Below are 12,401 nucleotides of genomic sequence, written 5' to 3'. Positions count from 1 at the left end.
AGGCAGCATATTGATGTTTCTCTCATTGATTTTTCTCACTCTTCCTTCCTTTCTCTCTAAAAGAAAATCAATGAAAACATATTAAAAAAATATTGACATCTCTTCCTAGTAAACCTAATTATAATTTTGTAAAGTCAAAATAAGAATAACAACAAAAATGCTTGAAGTTGCAAAGCCAAAAAGGCATGCTACATGCATAATCTAATAAATAGGTCACTAGGCAGGAAGTCAGATTTGTCAGTTTTATTTTAATCTTTGGCATTAACTTGCTATATACTTGGGGCACGTTCTATTCCTTGTAGGATCTCTCAGCATCATTTTCTGTGCTTCATATATGTGTTTGTATGAAAGGACTGCAAGATGTCAGCAGTTTTCTTAGCAGGATTGTTTGAGAAACCATAGGTTGTTTGAGAAACCTGAAAGTTCATGCTATTCTGGGATATTGGGGCCTTCATTTTTGCAGTATTTCCTATCGCTGCATTTTTTGACTCTCCTTATGGTCTATTTGGGAAGGAGTGGTGACATTGGGACTGTAGAATACTTACAGAATACAGTCTGTACTTAATAAGCAATTAAAGGGTTTCAGAGTCTCACTTCATCCAGATGGCAGTTTCAAAGCTGGATATTTTCTACATTGTTTTTTTTTTATCTTTAAATAGGGTGGGAGGGAGAGAGAGAGAGAGAAAAACATCAATGTGAGAGAGACACATTGACTGGTTGCCACCCACATGGCCCCATCTGGGGCTAGGGACAAACTGCAACCGAGGTATGTGCCCTTACGGGAACCGAACCCGGGACTCTTTGGTTCACGGACTGATGCTTTAACTGCTGAGCCAAACTGGCCAGAGCTCTACATTGATTTTTAGCAGATAACCTCTGGGATAGTCCCCATGGGTACACATAATGAATGGAGAATGATAGTATCTCTGAAAGACAACTTTGGGATGTCTCATGAATTATACATTTATAGTAAAAAATTCAAAGAGTGCACAAAAACGTAAAGAATAAAGTAAAAATTACTTCAGAATTTATCATCTAGCCCAGCCGGTGTAGCTCAGTGGTTGAGCATAAACCTGTGCACCAAGAGGTCACCAGTTCGATTCCCAGTCAGGGCACATGCCCAGGTTGTGGGCCCAATCCCCAGTGGGGGGCGTGCTGGAGGCAGCCAATCAATGTTTTATGTCATCTATGTTTCTATCTCTCTCTTTCCCTTCTTTTCTCTCCAAAAATAAATAAAGAAAATATTTAAAAATCACCCAAAGATAACTACTTTAAACATTTTGGTGGGCATCCTGTGGTATCTTTATGCTGCTAGAAGGAAGCTTTGAGGCAGTACTGGGAAAACTCACCTGGGCTTGTGCAGGAGGGCATTATTGGAGTACTGGGGTAGGGCAAGCTTTATCTGTAAAAGAGACTATCTAGAGCAGCTCTTCTCAACCTGTGGGTCACGACCCCTTTGGGGGTCACACGACCCTTTCACAGGGGTCGCCTAAGACCATCGGAAAACACCTATTTCCGATGTTGATTCATAACAGTAGCAAAATTACAGTTACGAAGTAGGAACGAAAATAATTTTATGGTTGGGGTCACCACAACATGAGGAACTGTATTAAAGGGTTGTGGCATTAGGAAGGTTGAGAACCACTGATCTAGAGGGATAGAGAGTGTACATTCCCTGATCCTCTATACCAGAATTCATCAGTTGCTGCTCCATCTTTGGGCATCAGAAGTCTGAAAAGCCCTTTGTTTCTGTTTACACCAATACATGAGCTCAGCTCTTTCTGAGCAAGTGAGAGTGCTGGGCTGCCTTTGTCCTGTGCTTCTCTTTTGTCTGAGTTCAGGAAGGAGGCCGTTTGTCCACAGCTATGTCAGGGGAAGCAAGCAGAGGATATAAGAGTAAAGAACTGGGTGTTACTTCTTTCTATCTTGGGCACTTCTTTCCTACAGTTTCCCCTCCTTTTTCGGGATACCCCTTCAATATCTTTCCCCAGTTATTTGTGTGTGGGGCTTTCCTTCAATGAATAACATGGAGATAGATAGACAACGGGATGAGGCTGGCTTTGATTTGGTGTCAGGAATTTAGGGCTGGGAAAGGGCATTGTGATCTCCTGCAGGAAGAGATTTGGGACAGATTTTGGGATTTGAGAGATCCATGTGGTCCCTACCTCAGAGCAGTTAAGTCTTCTTTCTGATGGCCTTTCCCAACAAGGCAGTAGGTTAACTGAGGGAAACCAATCACTTGACTTTAGTGCCTCTTCCAGACTACTTCTTGTTCGCCAAACTGTTTTGCAGGAGTTGGCCTGCAAAAGGGGTGCATGAGGAGTTCGAAGTGGGCTTTTGTTTATCAGAACCCTCCGTGTGCTGGCAGGAAACAGCATGAGGCTATTCTATGAGCCTAGTAATTGAATGGCCTCCTTTTTTTACTTTGCCTTATCCTTACCTCCTTTAGCCAAACTCTGCAAAGAATGGCTAGTGATATCTACTCAGAGGCTCCTATCTTACTCCAGCCCATCTCTGAAGTGTGCTTAAACTGCTCTCTCTCCTCTAACCATCTCTGATCAGGAACATATTTTCAATATGTGGTTATAGCATTTGGAGTACATAAAATTCTTTACAGACGAATGTATTTGGCTCACAGCATTGGGAGAAAAGCCAAGCAAGCATAGTTGAGCGGATGCAGTTATTTTTAGTTACCTCTGTGCTTCCTATTGCACAAACTGCTTTTTTAATTTCTTCTAAAGAGAGGAGAACCGATGGGGTAAATACATTGTGTTCCTCTGGTAGGTCACAGAGCTTTGTTATATTAGCTCTATAGAAAGGGCTTAGGAGTCAGGCAGGTGATCTTCATGACTAGATCATTTAATTCTGTCGTTACTACCTTTTTAAATGACTTGATCTGAAAGCATTTATAATTTTAAAGTCTTACAGGAATAAACAAATACAGCCTATTTTTAGGTCTTAATCACTTATTAGGCAGGGCTTAAAGTTGTTATCTAGTGAGGAAATTTAAAGTGATTCTTCTTCTAATCTTTGAATACTGGATAAGTTATCTGGGAAATACTGGGAAAGTTATCTTTTTTAGTTATAGATTGGTTGGAAGAGTAATTTATGCATTGAGCAAATGTTTATTGAATGAATGCATGCATGGAAATGTTAAAACATGCGCTTTTAGTAGATTGAGAGTTTGTGGAATAGTTATATTAAGCTGGACTTATGTTATCCTTCTGCCTTTTCTTTTAGAATGCAAGACTTAATTGTTCTTAAGGGATAAACAAAAGGGTCAGTGGACCAGCATTTTGTTATATAATAGAGCCACCATGTCAGAGGAGGACCTACTTCATAACAGAGCTGGAAAAATTGCTTGTTTGTAGGGGAAAGTAGTAGAAAAGGACCCGTACCTCACACCATAATGAAATAAGTTGAGATGGATTAAGAAGTTAAACGTTAAAAGCAAAACTTAAATCTTCTGGAAGAAAATATTAATAAATACTATTCTGACCTCTGGGCAGGGACTTTGTAAACAGGATAGAGAAAGCACTATCCATAGTCCGGCCAGTGTGGCTCAGTGGGTTGAGTGTTGTCCCATGGACTGTGAGGTCTCTGTTGGATTCCTAGTCAGGACATGTGCCTGGGTTGCAGGCTTGATCCCCATTAGGGGGTGTGCAGGAGGCAGCCAATCAATATAACTCTCTCCTGTCGATATTTCTATCTCACCCTTCCTCTCTCTCTAAAAAAGAATCTAAAAAACACATTAAAAAAATGAAAGCACTATCCATAAAATAAAAGATTAATAAATTTGATTTTATAAATTAAGAAAAGGACATCTTAAAATGAAAAGATAAGATAAAAACTGTGAGAACATATGTGTAACACACATAACCTACAAAGAGTCCGCATCAGCAGATAATAAAGAACTCCTATAAATCAGTAAGAAAGATGATGAGTAACCCAATAGAAAAATGGGTTAAAAACATGAAAGGTATTGTATAAAACCTACACATTTAAAAATTTCACTAGTGCCTGGCTGGTGTGGCTCAGTGGACTGAGTGTTGTCCCATGGACTGAGAAGTCAGGGCACATGCCCGGGTTGTGGCCTCGATCCTCAGTTGGGGGTGTGCAGGAGGCAGCCGATCAATATTTCTCTCACATCAATATTTCTGTGTCTCTCCCCCCTCCTCTCTCTCTAAAAAACATTAATAAAAACATATTTAAAAAATTCACTAACAATTACAGGTATAAATTAAACTCACCCATTTTAGTGGCAAAAATAAGAAATCTGATGATACCAACATTAGTATCTTTTATTTTGGAATTTTCCTATCTAGTAATGCTGTATATATATATCCATTTATTGAAGTTTTATATTTCACATTAATAATGTTAATTAACATTTGTTATGTACTGTGGACCCAGCACTGTGCTAAGTCTTTGACATTTATTGTTTTATAATCCTCAAAACAAACCTGTGATATAGGTAATATTTCTATTATATGAATGACACAGACAAATTTTTAAACATTTAATAATTCAGTGCAATGAAAGAAACAGCTCTCTTAGCTAGAGCAGGTTCATTGTCATAAGAAAAATATAAAAAAGAGAGAGGCATTTCTAATTTATAGCTGCAAGAAAATTCCAACAGGGACAGGAACTATAAAATATTTCAGTTAAATTGAACAAGAAATATAAAAGACCACTAAGGGAAAGAATATGGATGATTACGAGCTTGAGGGTATGACTGAAGTCAGGTAAGCTGAGTTCAAATCCCAGCTCTCCTACTTACTAGCTATGTGACTTTGGATAAGTTACTTAACATCTCTATGCTAGCTCCCCCCCTCCCCCCCATAAAATAAGGATAGATAGATATCATCAAATTGTTCTTGTTACCCACCTCACCATCAGTGTATGAGAGTGCTGTCTCTCTATCCAGAATCAATCTTAAAGCCAGAAGGAAGCACAGAAAGCGTCATGACCAGCCATTAAATCTTACAAAGCAGGACAGGCTCAGAAAGAGAGAATGGTATGCTCGGGGTCATATAGGGAGATAGTGCCAGTCAGGTCTGGAACCAGGACTTTCTGACTTACTCTTAGTATTTCTTTTACTACTGTAAGAATTCATGAATTCAACAAACCTTTTATGAGTATTTAGTATGTGTGAGACTTTTGTGCTAGATGCTAAACATTTATGTTTAGCATAATAATCCTTAGCACTCTGATTTTATCTTTTTATTTCCACTTTACAGCTGAGGAAACAGAATCCAGAGAGGTTAAGTAACTTTCTCAAGGTCATACAACTAGAAAAGTGGCAGGGGAAACTTGTAACTCAGGTCTGTTTTCTTCCTGAGCTCCACCTTTTTCTTTTTTTAAAATCCTCACCCTAGGATATGTTTTACTGATTTTAGAGAGAGAAGGGGTGGTGGTGGGGGAGAGATAGAGAGAGAAAGAAACGTTGATCAAACGTCAGTTGGTTGCTCTTATATGTGCCCTCACTGAGGATCAAACCCAAAACCTAGGTATGTGCCCTGACTGGGAATCGAACCTGCCACCTTTTGGTGTACGTGATGATGCTCCAACCAAACTGAGCCACACCAGCCAGGGAAAGCCCCATGTTCTTTATACCAGGCTTCCTATGTGCCAATTTCAGATGTTTTCTCTTTCCTATCTTGTTCATTATGCTTTTTAAAACTTACTCCTTAATGCTCTGTTCACACTTCTTGTTTTGACTGCCAGGCTAACCTCTGCTTTGTGGACATTGACAACCACTTCATTGAGCTGCCGGAGGACTTGCCTCAGTTTCCCAACAAATTGGAATTTGTTCAGGAAGTCTCTGAGATTCTCATGGCATTTGGCATCCCCCCTGAAGGGAACCTTCACTGCAGTGAGAGTGCTTCCAAGCTGAAGAGGCTCCGGGCCTCTGAGCTTGTGTCTGACAAGAGGAATGGGAACATTGCAGGCTCCCCTTTACATTCCTATGAGCTCCTCAAGGAGAATGAAACTATCGCCCGGCTGCAAGCCTTGGTCAAGAGGACTGGGGTGAGCCTGGAAAAGGTAAGATGCTGTGTATGAATCTGTGACAGATTTGGTCTGTGCTAGGTTACTGTCCTGGTGAAATTGTGGGATGAGAAAGCACTCAGTTCAGGAATGCTCTTCTATGGGAAACTGGATTCAGCTCTGGCAAATATTATCCTAGTAAATGCTACTTGAATATAAATCTGGGATTAAATCTGGATAGTCTCTCACTTGGGCATCAAGGAGAGCCTGCTCTCATTCTGTGTGAACACTACAGCAGAGTTACTCGGAAGGATGATATTGGTAATCATTGTGTTCAGACCTTTCAGATCCATTGCCCTGTAAGTTTCACAGCAACCTACAGCATACACAGCAGGTATTTTAAAATCTTTTTAATAGCTCAAGGAACCAAGACTTAGAGAACCTGAATATGCCAAAAGCATATTGAAGCATTCAATATGCTTTATATTGAATGGCCTAGTAAGTGGCTGAGCTGAGGCTAGACCCTGATCACCTTGAATATTAGTCCTGTGGTCTTTCCAGGGATGTACTTAGCTTTCCCTTTCTTGATTTTGATGAGACTATCAGCTTTCTGCAGTTTTTTACCCATATCTTCACCCTTCTCCATTCTCACTGTTAAATTATTTTTGTAAATTACATATAAACAAAATGGGTCAGTGTAATAATTTTGCCGGGCTATTTTATTTTATTTTTTTTTAGAGAGGGAGGGAGAGAAAGAAAGATGAAGAGAGAGAAAGAAACATTGATGGGAGAGAGATAATTGATTGGTTGCCTCTCTTATGTGTCCTGACTGGATATTGAATGGGCAACTTAAGTATGTGCCCTGACTGGGAATCAAACCTGTGACCTTTTGGTACACAGGATAATGCTCCAATCAACTGAGCCACACCGGCCAGGGCTTGTTGGGCTATTTTTTAGTGAAGTGTGAAACATTTCATTTTCTTTCTTTATTTAGTTAGTAGAGAGGGTATTTTAAAAAATCATGGTCAATTGGATACTGGAAATATCAGGGAAGTACTTTGGGAATACTTTGTAGAGGACATGATTGTCTAACCACTATCCTATACACCTGAAATTAATATAAAATAATATTGAAAATAAACTGTAATTGTAAAAAAAATTTTTAAATGACCAGTTATAGAGGAGCAGAGAAGTACTGAGAGATAGTAAAAAGGTTAAAAAAGACACAGTAAGGAAAAATTCTTAGGGAGAAAGATGAGGAAAGTGTTATGTGAGAGAAAATCAAAGAGATGTAGGTAGAGCTAGAGTCTAACCATGTTGCTTTGTGTTGTAATTTTTTTCTTTTTAAAAAAATATTTTTTTTTATTTGAGAGAGAGAAATATCCATTGGCTGCCTTCTGCATGCCCCCTACAGGGAATTGAACCCGAAAACCGGGTTTGTGCCTTGACTGAGAGTAGAACTGGCTACCTTTTGCTGCATGGAATGATGTTCACCCAGCTGAGCCACACTGGTCAGGGTGCATTATCATTTTCTTATTGACTTCCACATTCCCTCCTTCCCTGGACTCTTGAGATAAGTTGAACCTTTTTCTTTATTGCTGAATCTCTCTCTGCCCATAATAATCATTTTCATTGAGTTACTGGGTTCCTATATGTGGAACATCTCATTTATCTCTTCTCCATTTCAGAATCCCTTTCTTTTTTTCCCTTCCCATTCTCTCTCTCTCTCTCTCTCTCTCCCTCTCCCTCTCTCCCTCTCTTCCTCTCTTCCTCCCTCCCCCCTCACTCCCTCACTCCCTCACTCCCTCCTCTCTCTCTCTCTTTCTCTTTCTCCATTTGTTGCAAAGTAAATGACCAGGGGGAAAACCAGATGAGTTGCATTTATTTGGGATAAAAGGAAAAACTTTTGTGTTCTCAACTGTCATGTTTTTTTTGCAGCTGGAAGTGCGTGAAGACCCCAGCAGCAATAAGGATCTGAAAGTTCAGTGTGATGAAGAAGAACTCAGGATTTACCAGCTAAACATTCAGATCCGGGAAGTTTTTGCAAATCGTTTCACTCAGATGTTTGCAGATTATGAGGTGTTTGTCATTCAGCCCAGCCAGGATAAGGAGTCCTGGTTTACCAACAGGGAGCAGATGCAAAACTTTGATAAAGTGAGTTTAAACTCCTGGGGGGGGGGGGGGGGCGGGGTAAGGCATGAAGATTTAACTGATAATGACTTTTTCTTTCATACAAGGTCATCTGACCCTTGAACAATGTGGGGGTTAGGGGTGTAAACCCCCCGCACATTCAGAAATTCGTGTATAACTTTTGACTCCTCCAAAACTTTAGTTGTCTCTTGGTATCTGTGGGGTCTTGGTTCCAGGACTCCTGTGGATACCCAAATCTGTAGATGCTCAAGTCCCATATATAAAATGGCATAGAACAGTGCATACTGTCAGCCTGCTGCATCCATGGATTCCCAACTGCAGATCAAAAATACTGTTTTTGATCTATGGTTGGTTGAATCTACAGATGCAAAATCTGGGGATATGGATGGAGGGCCAACTGTATATTCATTGAAACCTATATGTGTATAAGAGGACCTGTGCAGTTACGACCTATGTTGTTCAAGAGTCCAGTTGTATTAATGCAGGATACAAGTTCATGGTCCTTGGGATAAAATGCAAGGTCTTGTTCCTTTAGAATGGAGTGCTGGTTCTTACTATCAGGAAGCCTCAGAGAATTATCCTTTTGGATCCTTTGGGTGTGTTGCCTTTGCTGGTCAAGGCCGACATATCCTTTTCCCTTTTTCTTATCCCCTGTTGATAACTGTTTCCTTGTTCCCCCAGGCATCTTTTCTATCAGATCAGCCTGAGCCCTACCTGCCATTTCTCTCAAGGTTCCTGGAGACCCAGATGTTTGCTTCTTTCATTGACAATAAAATTATGTGTCATGATGATGATGATAAAGATCCTGTGCTCCGGGTATTTGATTCTCGAGTAGACAAGATCAGGCTGTTGAATGTTCGGACGCCTACTCTCCGCACATCCATGTACCAGAAGTGTACCACTGTGGATGAAGCAGGTGAGGCCTCCTTGTTGCTATTCTTTGCTTCTTGGTTTGTGTCACTAATGTGTCCCTGTTCCTAAACATGCCAGCTTCTTTCCCTGTTTCTGCTTTTGCATAAGTTGTTCCCATAGCCTGAAATGCTCTTTCCTTTTTTTTCTTGCCTGGTTAATTTATTTTCATCCTTTAACACTGTATCAATTAGGAATGAGTCCTGCTGTAGGTAATAGAGAATCTAACTAGCAGTGGGTTCAACAGATGTGGGGATTATTTTTCTCAGATTAGCAAGAAATGTAGAATTGGTGGTTGCTGGTGTTGATTTAGCTGCTCAACAGTATAATCAGGAATTGAGGTTCTGTCTTTTTACTCAGCTATCCTTAATATATTGACTTTTATCTTCATGCTGGTTGCCTCATGTTTACAAGAGGCTTTTTATCACTCTAACCACTTAGCAAACTGGCCAGGACTATATTTTCCTTCTTGTATCAGAGAGCAAAAGCTTTCCTAGAAATTCCTAACAACTTCTGTTGTCTCATAGGCCAGAACCATGTTATGTGACCATACTTAAGTGCAAGGGAGGCTGTGGAAATGAGTAGTGAATTGGATGTAATGTTACCCTGAACAATATTGGGGTTCTATTAGCAAGAAAGAAGGAGCAAAATGAGTTATGAGTAAGCAGTTGATAGTGTTTGCCACAAAAACTTACCTAGTTTGTTTCCTCTGTGCCACCTTCTCTAATGCCCTCAGGCTGAGTTGGTGGATTCTCTCTCTGCTGCTGTGGTGCTTTGTTCTTACCTCCCCTCTATAGTCACTGTTCCTTGAGCTGTCATTAACAGGGAACGATTTAAGAGCAGAGACTGTGTTTACTTATTTTCTTACCCCTGACTTCTAGCATTGTACTTAGCACATACAGATGTTAAAAGTGGTTTGCTACATGCGTGATTGAAAGGCCTCTTTGTTCACAGAAGCCCTATCTAGTTGAAGCTAGAGAATAGTCTTAGTTTATGGTATCAGATTAAGTAGTATGTTCACTTCCTTGTGGGATGTTCAGTGTCCTTGTAGCTGTTGTGTATATATTGTTTATTCATTTATCAAATATTATAAATACCTACTACATACTTAACATATGGTAAATGTTCAACAAATGTATAGTTACTGAATAAATAAACATGTCAAGCATTTTTCTAGGTTTTTAAAAAATATAGCTTTATTTATTTAGTTATTTAGTTATTTATGTATAATTCTCACCTGAGGACATGTTCATTGATTCTTAGAGAGAGAGAGTGTAACATTGATTGGTTGCTTTCTACACGCACCCCAACTGGGGCCAGGGATCAAACCCGAAACTTAGGCATGTACCCTGACCTGGAGTTGAACCTGAGACCTTTTGGTGTATGGGACAATGCTCCAATCAACTGAGCCACACCAGCCAGGGAACATTTTTCTAGGTTTTGAAGATACAACTGGTGACAATATGGACTGCCTTCATTGACTGACTCTCTAGCCTTCTGTCTTTACCTTTCAGCTCTTGATCCATGTCTTCCATTAAGATGACGGTCCTCTTGGTTAAGACTTGAGGACATGTTGCCCATGCAAGTGGACCCTCTGACATAGTCACCCATACCTCCTGGAACACATCAGCCTTCAGAGTCCTGAACCCTACCTAGGCTTTGGTCTTGGGAAGCTTGATGGAGATTTTTACAAGACTGTAGGTTTAGAGAAACGTCTCCCAGACCATCAATTTTATGTTGTAGTATACTTACTTGAAAATGACAATATTTGTATACGGCTCACTGGAATAAAGGGAAGGGTCTGCTGATAGCTAGAGGCTATAAAGTGAAAGGCTGTAGTCATTTGAGGCATTGCCCATCTGTCCATGGGTTGAGGCAATCAATTCTTAACCCATCTGTAATGCATTTGTTGAACACCAAACACCCGTTTGATTTCTTTTTTGATGCATAGGTTATTTAGAAGTGTGTTATTTAGTTTTAAGATAATGTTGATTATTATGGTCATAGAATGTATTTTGTCTGATTCAAATTATTTAAAATTTATTGAGACTTATTATATGGCCCAGAATATGATATATTTAAAAAAATATTTGACCTTTTTTTTCTGATCCAGAAAAAGCAATTGAGCTGCGTCTGGCAAAAATAGATCATACTGCAGTTCACCCCCATTTACTTGACATGAAGATTGGACAAGGAAAGTATGAGCCAGGCTTCTTCCCAAAGCTGCAGTCTGATGTGCTTTCCATCGGGCCAGCCAGCAACAAGTGAGTCAACTCCAGGGATTCCCTGATCCAGCTCCCTAATCACAGCTCCCTAACCATCCAGTCTCTGGGCCTGACCTGGTAGAAGACCCCTGAATTTTCTAAAGCAAGTATGGAGGAGACCAAAACTATCCAGGTTTTTCACTGCTGTTTTTTTTTTATCCTCACTGAGGACATTTCTCCATTTTTTGTTCAGATAGAGTGGGAGGGAGAGAGAGAGAAACATTGATGTGAAAGGGACACATTGAGTGGCCACCACCCGCACAACCCAACCAGGACCGGGGACAAACCGCAACCAAGGCACATGCCCCTAGCGGAAACCGAACCCGGTCTCTCTGGACCACAGGCCAATGCTCTAACCGCTGAACCAAACCGGCCAGGGCGGTTTTTCACCGTTTTGAACAAGCAAACAAGTGACAAGAGTATCATCAGCTTCTGTCTCCACTGTGAAAATTGGGATAGCTCCACAAGCCCAGGACCTGCAAAAAGCCAGGCTACAGATGGTTGAAATTATCTTATGACTGAATCCCATATAACATCTGGCTAGCATTTTATCTTCAATAAATCGTGGTTGAAATGGAGTATGAACTGGCAGTAGATAATTTAGCAGGATTGCTGTTCTTTAGTTACTTTTGGAAATGAGTATAACAAAACCCAGACAGAGCTGAGTATAGTTTTGGATCTGCATGTTAACTTTTATAGCGGTTTGAAGAGAGATATGTCTGTGTTCCCTGGGAAGTTATCTTTCTTGCCCAGTCACTGATCTTGAAGCTACTCTTCCCCAAAGTCTCTGAGCTATCTCTGGCGACTCCTGGGTGGTTTTCTATGCCCAGCATTGGTCCCTAGACATTTAAGTTTTCTCCTGTCAGTTGACCTTACTTTCTTAATGGGATATTATTAATTGCCTGCTCTGATTCTTTCAGGTGGACAAAAAGGAATGCCCCTGCCCAGTGGAGGCGGAAAGATCGGCAGAAACAGCATACAGAACACCTGCGTTTAGACAATGACCAGAGAGAGGTAAGCCACCTTAGAATGACAAGTAATGGGCCTATTATCATGCTACACTCTCCTCCTCTTTTCTGTTTCCTTGGA

At 40.4% G+C, this 12,401-nt stretch overlaps 1 protein-coding gene across 3 annotated transcripts in view; it reads left to right on the top strand.

Moving 5' to 3' along the window:
- Window positions 1-12,401, top strand: part of DENND5A (DENN domain containing 5A) — a 111,250-nt gene that overhangs the window by 65,034 nt on the left and 33,815 nt on the right. For all 3 annotated transcript variants that reach the window (XM_036258062.1, XM_036258061.1, XM_036258063.1), the window contains exons 6-10: window positions 5,728-6,045; window positions 7,927-8,142; window positions 8,821-9,055; window positions 11,162-11,312; window positions 12,233-12,326. In XM_036258062.1, the coding sequence (XP_036113955.1) occupies window positions 5,728-6,045; window positions 7,927-8,142; window positions 8,821-9,055; window positions 11,162-11,312; window positions 12,233-12,326 (1,014 nt within the window). The remainder of the gene's footprint in view (window positions 1-5,727; window positions 6,046-7,926; window positions 8,143-8,820; window positions 9,056-11,161; window positions 11,313-12,232; window positions 12,327-12,401) is intronic.

This window comes from Molossus molossus, unplaced genomic scaffold (assembly GCF_014108415.1).
Source record: "Molossus molossus isolate mMolMol1 unplaced genomic scaffold, mMolMol1.p scaffold_m16_p_13, whole genome shotgun sequence".
Classification (NCBI taxonomy): Eukaryota; Metazoa; Chordata; class Mammalia; order Chiroptera; family Molossidae; genus Molossus; species Molossus molossus.
This window is presented reverse-complemented; position numbering and strand designations above follow the sequence as displayed.